The following is a 13,643-nucleotide window of genomic DNA, read 5'->3' on the forward strand; positions in this document are numbered from 1 at the left end:
TCAGACCACAGATTATCAGTTTTATTGAATCTGGAAGGATTTCCTGCGAATGCTGGAGTAATTACAAAGGGACTAATTACTGCAGGGATTGTGGGGAGTGGTGAGTCACCCAGCTGGAACCGATGAACTGGGATCAGATCCGATGAGCCTGTGAAGGTTCCATCAATAAAATCAGAAAACACTAGAAATATTGATGCATAATTTATGTTTTTGTGTTTTGTCCGAGTCTATGTACCTGTGAGGCTGCTGCAAGCAAGATTTGCATTGTACCTGTACTCACCAGACTTCTCCATTGGACAATAAACTTGACCATACCACAGCTGTTTAGGAGAAGTGGCAGAGGGAGAGGAGCCTGCAGTGGAATTAAATATTTACAACTTCTTTAAAATATTTTATTAACAGTGGAAGTAACTTCCCTGTTGTACTAAAATCCAATCAATTGCATTGGATTGTCCAACTGGTTCAGTTGGTTAAAGCTGCCAACAATTGAAACCAAAACTTAAAAATGAAACAAGCTGAGAACATTACAATTTATTAGTTAGGAGACAGACGTGACAATGAGCAGGGAGCATAAAGCAGTGAATCGTTTAGTCCAAAGTGAAACCTCTGCATCCGTTCTCCCTGACACTGAAAGGTCACCTTCCTCATATCGACAAGCATCTAATACCTGAGCTCACAAACCTGCATTATAACTAATCGCCAAGCACATTATTTAAATTTGGAACTGTGCTTCATGATGGGGCAAAATCTCCAAACAAAACCCAGCCCCTTACTCACAAAGTTTAATTACTGCTTTAAATATTTTCATCCAGCTTGGGATTCTGCAAGGCCCAATCAATATCCCGGAAGATGGTGATGGTGATGCAGCAGCCTTGTTCGTCATGTTACAACTAAGAACTAACATAATATAACAAATTTAGTCTGGCTTTCCTCGACTATATGTCCTATTTTGACCGTGACAAGCAATGGTCTACTGCAGAGAGCTCAGTCAGGGAAGTGTTCACAGGATTCCAGTCCTCACAACAAATGAACCTGGAAGAATCCCTGAGCAATGTTCTGTTTCAGGGCAATGCTAGCCATGCAATACCAGTACAAGACCTCACTCCTACAGTGGAACCTGGATTTCCAGCCCTGGTTAAAACATCGTAGCTTTGTAGCCACAACTGGCAGCTCCGGTGAAAATCTCCTATAGACACACATTCTTAAAAAGTGCGTTTCAATTTCCAGTAGTTTGTACCGAGTTAATCACGGCGGATAAACCGAAGGTTAGTATTCATAGCACTCTGCTCCGAACCATCACGGATTGTGATGTCTTCCAATGGCAGAGATTCCATCGTCCATGTTCAATCTTGCAGCTGTGACACTGGCTGCCTAGACGAGCTTGGCAGGTTTGGCAATCAGCTGCCGCTCACGCTCAAGTTCCTTCTCCCGCCGCTGCTCATGTTCCAGCTCATCCTTCCGTCTCTGCTGCTGAAGTTTTAAAGCTCGTTTCTGCAAACAAAGGAGAAACCACGCAAATGCTGAACCTGATCCATCAAGACCCAGAAGACGATTCCCCGTGGACGGGGAGTTGGAGCCGACATGAAAAGGCAGAATCAAGCACAGCACAAAGCTCCAAAACACAATTTAAAGGCTGCAGAGACACTCTGCTTGGGCAACACAGAGAGAGAGCCAGGCGCAAAATGAAGCCATTCATAAATCCAATAAGAACCGAGAAGTTGCAAAAGTTAATAAAGTGCTGCAAATTGATCAATATAAATGACATAATTGCCAAAGTTCATAATATTCAGAATACACCTTGAAGAAGGATTCTAACCAACTGAGGGGGAAGCAGCACCTGTGATAACTGGAACTCACCAACTGTGCTCAGTCAGTTACTTCCAAGTATTTGGAATAGAAAAATTGTAGCAACCAGTGATCTTTTCATTTGATCTTGCATCTGGCCACCAGTTTTGAACATCCCAAACCTTTCTGCTCCTCCACAGCTTTTAGCTTCTCGTAATTTAAAACTTTCCCAACACTGAGCACCGCACTGGCTGCAGTGGCTCACCACCACCTCTTGAAGTCAGGGAGGGATGGCAATAAAAGCCAGTATTGCCAGCAACAACCACAACATGCAAGAGAGTAAAAAAAACAGTAAAAGTACCGAATGATGGAAGGAGTGTGCAACAAACTGTACTGTCAATGGAAATAACACAAGTGTGGCGTCAGCTGATACACAGACAACTTATGGTCGAACCCTCGTCAGTAGCTACAAAGGCCGTCAGGGGCTACGGGGAGTGTCCTGCTACAGAAGCATAACTCACCTTGAGATCACCCGGGTCAACAGGTAGCTGAGCTCGAGACAACACCCTCGCTCAGCTACAGCAGCAATGACAATTATGTTAGTGGACCAAACTTACATGTAACACTTGAATAAAGCAACTGTTTATTCACCACGTCTGGTGCTGCTACATAAGGTTTAAAATGTCTCAAATCATTCACCAGGACAGGTGCATGGAGTTACCATGGATTAGCAAAGGGCTCAGTGAATGCCAAGGACAAGGGCTGCCTGAGAAATTAGCTTCCTCCACAACCTCCAGGTCTAAAACTGGAAAATCACTCATTACAAATGTTCTCCATCAAGACCTGACGCCAAGTTCACCTTGACACTATCAACCATCTCCCTTCAGAGTTGCTGGGATGCTCAGGGCCAGCAGAATGTGTACAACAGTGAGCTAAAAAAATCTAAGTAATTGACCCAAGACACCTAATGTGGAGGAGTCTCAGAACAGACTTTGTCAGCACGCATACAACATGCCAAACAGTGTCCTCAAGCTGAAAATTTCAATCTATGAAAAGTTAAATCCTGCAGATCTCGAAAGTATTATGGTTCCAGCTGCTGGAACCATTCAGCAAGTGAGGCAGCAAGAAAAACAGAATTAATGGTTCAGACGTGACTACAGGTCACAGACGTGCAACGAAGACCATCAATCTAAACCATTAGCTCTGTTTCTCTGCCTTAACAGTTGTGTTTTCGATGTTTCTGCTCCCATTGCTCCTGCCGCAAACAAGCAAAGCACTGAGGAATACGAACTGTGTTCGGTTGCTGCAAGCATCACAATGACAACCAACTGAAATAGGACTGGGGACAAGTAATGGAATGTGGCCATGGTACCAGTGGAGATTCCATACTCAACCCAGCATCTGGGTTGAAAAACAATCAGCTGGAGTGGAAGCACTCAAATCCTCAGCCCATTCCAGCCCAGGAATGGGAATCACTGCTGGCAACAATTTTGGACAATAAGCTATAGATGATGCAGAGAAAGCAAAGTTATGCAAATTTCTTAGGATTCAGAATGACGCATACAAGGTACAGATTTGTCAGAGATGGCTCAGATACCCCAGTGAGGGTCATGGGGTCCATACCTTTAGTCTTGATGTCTTTTCATGCAACGTGACCATTTCCCTGCGAATGTTCACCAGTTTATCGTGGTAACATTTGGCCTCTGTGAACTGCAGGAAAATAGTTTCATTTGTTGTTAGGTGTACCGAAGTAGTGAATAGATGACATAATCACTGAGAAACATATCCATCTAATATTGTTAGCCATAGGCTGAGTTAAGAATGTGTACAAGTTAAAGAAGCCCTCCCACAACCAAGTGGAACTCTGATATGTCTGGAGAGTAGGCAGATGATTAGTGGGATAACATAGAGTGAACAGGTGATCAATGGTCGGCATGGACTCGGTGGGTTGAAGAGCCTGTTTCCATGCTGTATCTTAGAAACATAGAAACATAGAAATTAGGTGCAGGAGTAGGCCATTCGGCCCTTCGAGCCTGCACCGCCATTCAATATGATCATGGCTGATCGTCCAACTCAGTATCCCGTACCTGCCTTCTCTCTATACCCTCTGATCCCCTTAGCCACAAGGGCCACATCTAACTCCCTCTTAAATATAGCCAATGAACTGGCCTCGACTACCCTCTGTGGCAGAGAGTTCCAGAGATTCACCACTCTCTGTGTGAAAAAAGTTCTTCTCATCTCAGTTTTAAAGGATTTCCCCCTTATCCTTAAGCTGTGACCCCTTGTCCTGGACTTCCCCAACATTGGGAGCAATCTTCCTGCATCTAGCCTGTCCAACCCCTTAAGAATTGTGTAAGTTTCTATAAGATCCCCTCTCAATCTCCTAAATTCTAGAGGGTATAAACCAAGTCTATCCAGTCTTTCTTCATAAGACAGTCCTGACATCCCAGGAATCAGTCTGGTGAACCTTCTCTGCACTCCCTCTATGGCAATAATGTCCTTCCTCAGATTTGGAGACCAAAACTGTACGCAATACTCCAGGTGTGGTCTCACCAAGACCCTGTACAACTGCAGTAGAACCTCCCTGCTCCTATACTCAAATCCTTTTGCTATGAAATATCTTTCTGTGAACAGCAGCCAATGTCTCACCAGTTCACCACATTTCAATATCTATCATAACTGACCTGCTAACTGATGCAAGGTAAAACCATTAAAATATATAGGTGGTAACCTATTTTGCAGCAGGTTAATGAGGTAGTGCAGACAGGCTCTGCCTTATTCATTACCAGGAATACAAAAGTAACAACTAGCAGTGAGATACAAAAAAAGTTCTCTACTCTTGTCATTCATTAATACCATGGTTATTCTTTACTTAAATATCACTTACCTACACTCTCTCCACAGATTTCTGGATATTAAGGGAATTCATTGTTATCCTTTTTGAATAAACTCAATGACATCCTCTGTTGTATTGAAATGCAAAGATTCATCGCCTCCCAAGTGAAGAACTTTCTCCTATCTCAGTCCAATGTGGCCTCTCTGCCGCTCCGAGCTGTGACCCCAATCCTGAACTCTTCTGCTGTAGAAATAGTCCCCCTTGCATCTAGCCTTTCAAATAAATCATCTCAGATTTCTCCAAACTCAGAACCGAGTATTCAACTTTTCCTCACATGACAAACTCGCTTTCACTGGAACCAGTCTAGTGGACTTTCACCACATTCCCATCATGGCAAATCAATGCCTTTTTGTATTTTCTGTTCAAATGGCATCCAGTCCTTAATTATCAAATGTTACAAGAGTCACATTTCCTTGATCTGATTATATGCCAAGCAACAATCACAGCATTGTTACTAAAATCAGTTGCCCCTCCCCACGATCATGTAAATCAGTAGCCTGCCTCCTAAAAATCAGCCCCCATCCCACCAAAGAGCTGGCAGCAGCACTTGGAGATGAAAGGCCTTTCCTTTGCTGGGAGAATGCGATTCTGATGCCAGTTGAAACCTTGTGCTGCCTTTTCATCCCTTAATCAGCCTGCATTTATCTATTTATTTTTATTATTATTTATTTAATTCTTTATTTCGAGCGGAATAAAAGAATAAAAAGCAAGTGTGAAACAGCATACAAAAAACAAACAAAAAACAAAACAGGAATATTTATAAAGTGTCATAAACAATATTTATAAATAAATGAAATCGTAATGGTTCGAAAAGGAGCAGGAAGAAGCCAAAGCTTATTAATTCCCACCCCTTATTTAACTGCTTATAATTATCTTAAACAAATTCAGCAGCTATAATTTAGCAGCATTAAAATTGTACTTACTAGTGCATTAATATCCAGCACCAAATGACACTCACGGAATTTAGCAATCTGTTGCTCCAGGGTGTCCAATAATACCACCTGATTCTGTCTAGAACAGATAAAATACAAAGAGTTTTAAAAAGTGACCAAGTTCATCGCTATTCTCAGCTCCATTTCATACAACATGCATCGATTTCCACCGAAAAGCTATGTTCCTCCTAGGATTTTCAGAGAAACAGACTGGAACACTGACACTCAGCTACAGCAAGGCTCAACATCACAGCAAGTCATTCACAATCACCTGCATACAGTCAGACCCACTTGCCTTCCCTCCATGTTCCCCCATGACACATACTCTCGACCCCTAAATTACCCCAGCTATGACCCTCTTGCAGTCTGTTCTAGGTTTAATGAACTGTTAGATTTTCTCTGCAGTGAGTCTGCTTCCCTTTATTCCAATTGCTAATATCAAACATCATACTTTATTTCTAATCTTTTATAGTATTTGCAGGTTTACACCACATCATTACTCAGTCACATCACATCTTTGCAATTCCCTTATTCTTCACTTTAACCTCTCTGATGGATGAGATTAGTGCACCTTTGAGCTGACTATATAAAGTCCCCTGACACTTTCATTATACAGGTACTTGCAATCTTCCAATTTACATATTTGCCAGACGAGCATTGGTTCTATGTAGAAATGCTGAAGGTGACAAATTAAACATAATGCAGGCAATGCAAAGCTTGGTAGACAGGGCAGGAAAGCAGAATCCTTTTTAAAAGCTGGGAAACTGTAAACGTGGGTTTAGAGTGCTGGGTGCTGGTGAACATTCAGGGAACCCTCTCCTTCGAAGGATGAGGGAAGGGCAGCGTGGACATCACATTTCCTCATCTTATAAACCATTTTCCAGATATTTGCCCACACACGTCACCCATCTATCTTTGAACATTTTTAATGTAGCGGTAGACAAACATTTGATTAAAAGTAAGAGAACCATAAATGGACAGAAACATAGAGGTGAAGTTACAGTACGATCAGCTGTGACCTTATTAAATGGTGGGGCAGGCTCTTGGGCCTGGGCCTACTTCTGCATCTAACTTGTATGTTTGTCACTTGCTGAGTGAGGCTCAACACAATTGATATGGGGATGACATCTTTTGGGGATAGCTCGAGATTCTGAAACGTGGAGGACTAAAAAAGCCAAAAGGACACTGAAAGCAAAGTCATAGTTTTTCCTTGGTACTTTTATCAATTTGTGGAGCCTGTGTTAATGGCAAATAACATTCCCACTGGAATTATCTGTATGGAAAAAACATCCAATGTAATTTTAATACTGATTTAGGCAAAAATCAATTAGTCATGCAACTTTATTCAGTTCTCATTATAGTTGATACTGGCAAGGTCAGCATTTATTATTCATCTGCAAAACTGTACAAGTGACAAGCTACTGTCTTGAACCACTGCTGCGCCGTACAGGGAGATTTCTTCCACAGTGCAGTACTCAATGTGCTTTGGTCATTATCTGGTGGTTCTGCTTGTTTAATTCTCCTTTTGTTTTTGTCATAATGGGTTAGTGCAGCAGAACACTTGCCAGGCCAGGTTAGAGTGCACATGGGAAACATGTCAGAGCAGGCCCAAACCCAGAGAGGCAGGTTCCCTTCCCTCAACAACACTTGTGAAACGTACATTATTTTAAAATGTCAATTTGTTTGATCGTGATCACAAATAAAGACACTTTAGGTGTGGATTAGTTATTTCAATGAATTTAAATTCCCAGTAACCACAGTAAGAGCTGGCTCAGGGCCGGAATCTTAAGCCCTCTGGATCACTGGTCCTGTGATTTAACCACCTTGCTTCTGTTCCCATCTACAATATTGATCTGATCAAACAGAATGAGAACTAATGGCACATAAAAGCTGCAGAAAAGCAGAATATTTCAATTTGTCACCAGATTGTCTCTCAGCTTATTCCTCATAAAAAGTACACTTGCTAAGCAAATAGCAAAACAATCAATAATTAATCAATACCCGAGCATAAATACTTTCATAGACATACGTCAGTTCCTGCAGGGCATTTTTCAATTGCTTTAGATCGGGGAGGTAGTGAGATATTAATCCTTCTGTCAGCTTTTCCACTGTCTCCTGATTCACACACGATAACTCGCCAGAGCTCTCAAACTCTGTAATGCTTTCACTGAGACCTGAGACACAGGAAGGAGCAGAGTGGGAAATGATTAACATCACGCAATCCTCACCCACCTTACAATTCAAGCAACAAGCAAATTTGTCAGCATAAGCCCTTTCGTGTTCAAAATTAAAATCTATTTCTCTTTGGTTAATTATTAAGCGCAGAACAGTGTGTGCATTGCAGCATTTACACTGCTGCCTGGTTACGTAGAGCTGGATTAGGGCACGAAGTATAAATGGCAAGAGGCTGCAGATTTGAGATGTGGAGGGTTTGGGTGCCCATGCGCCTGTTCCACAGAGGCAAGTATGCTGCACAGCAAGTCATTCAGAAAGTGTGCACCACGGACTCTGGAACAGCTTCTTCTCCCTCTGTTATCAAACTTCTGAATGGTCCTTCCATAATCCAGAGTACTGCCCAATACATCTCTACCCCATTGTGTACATTGGATTTTTGTCTCTGAAACTGATGCACTGCAATGCTGTGAACTATATTCTGTATTCTATATCTTCCCCTTTGCTCTACCTATTGTACTCGAGTTTGACATGATTATATTTATGTATAGTATTATCTGATCTGATTGGATGGTGTGCAAAACAAAGCTTTTCACTATACCTTGGTACATGTGAGAATAATAAACCATAATAATAATGTCATAAGAATCTTATTACCTGTACCTCACATCAGTCTAGATTAAATTCCATCTGCCACTGCTCCACCCAATTTTTCAACTGATTTATGCCCTGCAGTATTCTTAAACAAGATCTTCGCAATCTATAATTTCACCAATTGCCACGTGGAGCTTTGCCAAAAGCCTTCCTGAAATCCACTACTTTCTTCATCAATTTTCATAGTTACCTCTTCAAAGAAAAACTCAGACCTGCAAGTACTAGTTCCTTGAAGTGGCGTCACAGGTGCTGCAGATAGGATGGCTAAGGCGACTTTTGGAACATTGGCCATTGGTCAGGGTATTGAACATGGAAGTTGTGCTGTTATGTTGCAGTTGTTCATGATGTTGGCAAGAGTATACTTGCAGTATTGTGTTCACGTTTGGTCACCCTACTATAGGAAGAATGCTGTTAAGCTGGAAGAGTGCAGAGGAGATTTACAAGAATATTGCCAGGACCTGAGGGCCTGAGTTGTAGGAAGAGGTTGGGCAAGATAGAATTTGGAGTGCATAAGGCTGAGGGGTGACATTGTAGAGGTATATAAAAACATGAATGGAACAGTTTTTTATCCAGAATAGGGGAATTAAAAACCAGGGGACATAGGTTTAAGGTGAGAGGGGAAAGATTTATTTGGAATCTGAAGCACCTTTTTCACAAAAAGGGTAGTGTGTATATGGAATGAGCTGCCAGAGGAGGCAGTTAAGACAGGTACTGTAACAACATTTTGAGAGACATTTAGACAGATACACAGATAGGAAAGGTGTAGAGATATGGGCCAAACGCCGACAGGTGGGACTAGCTTAGATGGGGCATCTTGGTCGGCATGGACAAGTTGAGCCAAAGGGCCTATTTCTATGCTGTGTGACTCTACGGTACCTGGCCAATGGATTTCCATGCCCAACGATCCGTAGATACCAATCCACTTAAATATTGTCAATGACTCTGCTTCCCTCACTGTCACCAGCAGTATATTAGATAATAGACAATAGGTGCAGAAGTAGGCCATTTGGCCCTTCAAACCAGCACCGCCATTCAATGTGATCAATCATTTACAATCAGTACCCCGTTCCTGCCTTTTCTCCATATCCCTTAACTCTGCTATCCCGAAGAGCTCTATCTAACTCTCTCTTGAAAGCATCCAGAGAACCAGCCTCGACCGCCCTCTGAAGCCGAGACTTCCACACACTCACAACTCTCTGAGTGAAAAGGTTTTTCGTCGTCTCCTTTCTAAATGGGTTACCACTTATTTTTAAACTATGGCCCCTGGTTCTGGACCACCGACATTAAGAACTCGCTTCCTGCCTCTAGCATGTCCAAACCCTTAATAATCTTATATGTTTCAATAAGAGCCCCACTCATCCTTCTAAACTCGAGAGTGTACAAGCCCAGCCGCTCCAATCTATCAACATATGACAGTCCCGCCATCCCGGGATTTAACCTCGTGAACCTACGCTGCACTCCCTCAATAGCAAGAATATCCTTTCTCAGGTTTGGAGACCAAAATTGCACACAATACTCCAGGTATGGTCTCACTAGGGCCCTGTACAACTGCAGGTGGACCTCTTTGATCCTATACTTAACTCCTCTTGTTATGAAGCCTAACATGCCATTCACTTTCTTCACTGCCTGCTATACCTGCATGCTTACTTTCAGTGATTGATGAACAAGGACCCCCAGGTCCCCCTGTACTTCCCCTGTACTTTTCCCAACTGCCTTCCTGTTTTTGCACCAAAGTATAGATCTCACATTTATCCACATTAAACTGCCTTCCTGTTTTCACCCACCTGTCCAGTCACCCTGCATCCTCATAGCATCCTCACAGTTCACACTGTTGGCTCATATCAATGTACTCACAATTCTGCGTGAAAAAGGCCCCCTGAAAAACCAACATCTGAGTTTGTTGTTTCATCATTCTGGTGAAACTCCTCTGCACACTCCCCAGCACTATCACATCCTTCCTATTGTGAGGTGACCATAACTGCCTGCAGTACTCAATCTGACAAATATAAAAGTTGGAGAACAACCTCTCTGCTGTTGTACTCAATGACCCAATTAAAGGCAGCCGATGTCCCATCGGTATTTTTAAACACATTATCTACTTGTGCTACCACCTTTGTGGATCTTTCGCCTGGTCTACTTTTGGACATCCCTTTGTTCCTCAAAACCCTATTATTCATGGAGCATGTCCCAGCCTCATTAGTACTCCCAAAATATATTATCTCACATCTGTCAGGATTAAGTTCTATCTGCCATTTCTCAGGCCAGCACGTCGACATGACCCTGTAGTCCCGACTACCCCTCACACAGTCAACATCAATCTGTGTGTCATTGATGAATTTACTGGTGGTGCTCCTACATCCAACTCACTCACGGACATTACATGCAGCAAGGGTTATCAAGCACCGGTTCCTATGGGACTGCGCTAGTCACAAAACACCCCCACCTTGTCTCCCTCACTGTGGACACGAGTTATCCTCCTGCCGTCTCCCGCATTGTGGACACGAGTTATCCTCCTGCCACCACCATGGCCGACAAGATGCAGAATTATCCCGCAGAGCACCAGCAAGCCCTACCTGCGGCGGCCTTGGGCCAAGCGGAGGCGCCCTGAGCAGAGTCCCCAGGCTCCATGGTTTACCGGCCGCGCCGGGCCTCACACCGGCGGCCTCCTGTTGGTGTAATGGGAAAAGGTCAAGGCGGTAACCGACCAGTGGAACAGGCCGATCCGTGGCCCACCTCGCCCACTCCCCGGCCCGAACGTCCACCCCTCGCCCAGCGCCAGCCCGGACCCGCGCCCGTCATCCACCGTATAAATACATATAATCCGTGTAAGTACATATACAAACACAAGCCGCTTGCGCCGCAACAGCTAACAGTATGCAGGAGTCGAGATGTGTTCCGGGAAAGACCGAGGCTGCGCTTCATGCCCTGATTCCGCCTCCAGCGGAACCCGGCTCGTCGAGAGAACTCGCTCCGTCCCACAGGCCCGACCCTCGTACCCTCTCCACCAGAGCCCCAGACATCGGATCTGTCCAATTCTACTCGCGTCCTTTACTCCGCTACCACTTATTTATTTACTATAGGTTGCTCATTTCTCGCTTTCCATAAATTCCAAGGTGCTTTCCCCGATTCTGCCAGTGAAAATGATGCAAACGCCCCTCCCATTCCTTTATTTATTTTATAATTTCTGAGTGTATCTGCAGAACCCTCGTCGTCTTTCCCAAGTTTCGTTTTACATAGTTACAGAAATTAGTGTAATATGCATAAATAAGGAACTGCAAATGCTGGTTACTAAAAACGGCACCAAGTGCTGGAGTAGCTCAGCGGGTCAAGCAGCATCTCTGGAGAACATGGATAGGTTGGGTGATGTATCAAATGATTACTTGCAGTGACTGGTGTACAAGGACACCCAGGACTTGTTGCACCTCCCGTTTTCCTAATCTGACACTATTAAGATAATCATAACTTTTTTTTTATTCTTGCCACCAAAGTGGATAATCTCACATTTATCCACATTATACTGCATCTGGTTTGCATCTGCCCACTCACCCAACCTATCCAAGTCACCCTGCAGCCACATAGCACCCTCCTCGCAACTCACACTGCCACCCAGCTTTGTGTCATCCCAAAACGTGGAGATGTGACATTTAATTCCCTCGTCTAAATCGTTAATATATATATATATTTTTTATAAATCATGTTTCTCTGGGTATCTAAATTTTTAGTTGTTTGTTATGACATCGGATGGAAGCTGCATACTAAATCTCGTTGCACCTATGTGCAATGACAATAAAATATATTATTATTATTGTAAATAATTGGTGTCCAAGCACTGAGCCTTGCGGCACCTCATTAGTCATTACCTGCCATAAAGGACCTGTTAATTCCTACTCTTTGCTTCCTGTCTACCAACCAGTTCGCTATCCATGTCAATACCCTACCCTCAATACCATGTACTCTAATTTGGCACACTAATCTCTTATGTGGGACCTTACCAAAGGCTTTTTGAAAGTCCAGATACACCACATCCACTGGCTCTCCTTTATCCATTCTACTTGTTACATCCTCAAAAAATTCCAGAAGGTTAGGCAAGCATGATTTCCCCTTCATAAATCCATGCTGACTTTGACCGATCCTGTCACTGCCTTCCAAATGTACTGCTATTACATCTTTAATAATCGACTCAAGCATCTTCCCCACTACAGATGTCAGGCTAGCTGGCCTATAATTCATTTTTCTCTCTCCCTCCTTTCTTAAAAAGTCCACAGGAACTGATCCAGAGACTATAGAACATTGGAGAATGATCACCAATGCAGCCACGATTTATAGGGCCACCTCCTTGAGTACTCTGGGATGCAGACCATCAGGCCTTGCCGATTTATCTGCTTTCAATCCCAACAGTTTACCTAACACAATTTCCTGATTAATGTGGATTCCCTTCAGTTCTCCCTCCCACTAGAACCTCGGTCCTCTAATATTTCTGGCAAATTGTGAAGACATAACCAGAGTACTCATTTAACTGTTTTGCCATTTCCTGGTTTCCCATTATTAATTCACCTGTTGCTGCCTGGAAGGGACATACTGTACATTTGTCTTCACTAATCGGCCAATTCTGAAACTCCAAGCCGCGAGTGTGTTCCGATCTGTTCCGACGCTGGAGATTCGATCAACCCGGCGAGAGGGCCTGTGCATCGGGCCGTCCGACGCGGCGACTGCGGAGGATTCAAAGGCCCCGACCACGGGTGAACAAAGAGGAAGATGACTGAACTTCCATCACAGTGGGAAACGTCGATTCCGTTGTGGTGGATGTTTATGTTAAACTCTATCGTGTATCGTGTTCTTTTTATTTGTATGGCTGTATGGTAACACCAATTTCACTGTACCAATTGGAGCATGTGACAATAAATATGAAGGTGAACATAATTTTTTCCTCTTCACATATCTAAAGAAGATTTTAGAGTCAGTGTTTATATTCCCCGAAACTTTCTTTCATGCTCTAATTTCCCCCTCTTAATTAACCCCTTTGTCCTCTGTTGAATTCAAAATTTCTCTCAGTCTTCCAGTTTGCTGCTTCCTCTGGCTAATTTATATGCCTCTTCCTTGGATTTAACACTTTCCTAATTTCCTTCGTTCGCCACAGTTGAGCCGCCTTCTTCATTTTATTTTTACGCCTGACAGGGATGACTAGTTACATCCTCAAAAAATTC

At 43.2% G+C, this 13,643-nt stretch overlaps 1 protein-coding gene across 3 annotated transcripts; it reads right to left on the minus strand.

The window, feature by feature from the left end:
* Window positions 1-516: 516 nt before the first annotated feature.
* bloc1s6 (biogenesis of lysosomal organelles complex-1, subunit 6, pallidin) lies at window positions 517-11,560 on the minus strand. Of its 3 annotated transcripts, none has more exons than XM_055661325.1 (6): window positions 11,436-11,560; window positions 11,013-11,105; window positions 7,643-7,787; window positions 5,605-5,692; window positions 3,409-3,495; window positions 517-1,491 (listed from the first exon to the last, which is right to left on the minus strand). In XM_055661325.1, the coding sequence occupies exons 2-6, from the start codon at window positions 11,065-11,067 to the stop codon at window positions 1,372-1,374; spliced, it is 495 nt and encodes a 164-aa protein (XP_055517300.1). In that variant the 5' UTR covers window positions 11,068-11,105; window positions 11,436-11,560; the 3' UTR covers window positions 517-1,371. The 3 variants fall into 3 exon arrangements, with proteins under 3 accessions (XP_055517300.1, XP_055517298.1, XP_055517299.1); XM_055661323.1 differs by having other exon boundaries at window positions 11,515-11,555; XM_055661324.1 differs by having other exon boundaries at window positions 11,273-11,449.
* Window positions 11,561-13,643: the final 2,083 nt, after the last annotated feature.

The sequence above is a fragment of the Leucoraja erinacea genome, chromosome 33, assembly GCF_028641065.1.
Source record: "Leucoraja erinacea ecotype New England chromosome 33, Leri_hhj_1, whole genome shotgun sequence".
Taxonomy (NCBI): domain Eukaryota; kingdom Metazoa; phylum Chordata; class Chondrichthyes; order Rajiformes; family Rajidae; genus Leucoraja; species Leucoraja erinaceus.

What these genes read in the sequence shown, in the direction of transcription:
- bloc1s6 (XM_055661325.1), bottom strand. Translation starts at nt 11,067, where the DNA reads ATGGAGCCTGGGGACTCTGCTCAGGGCGCCTCCGCTTGGCCCAAGGCC. An exon ending in TTGGCCCAAGGCCGCCGCAG is followed by an intron (nt 7,788 to 11,012) that starts GTAGGGCTTGCT and finishes CCTGTGTCTCAG; the next exon opens with GTCTCAGTGAAAGCATTACA. An exon ending in AAAAGACATCAAGACTAAAG is followed by an intron (nt 1,492 to 3,408) that starts GTATGGACCCCA and finishes CTTTGTTTGCAG; the next exon opens with AAACGAGCTTTAAAACTTCA.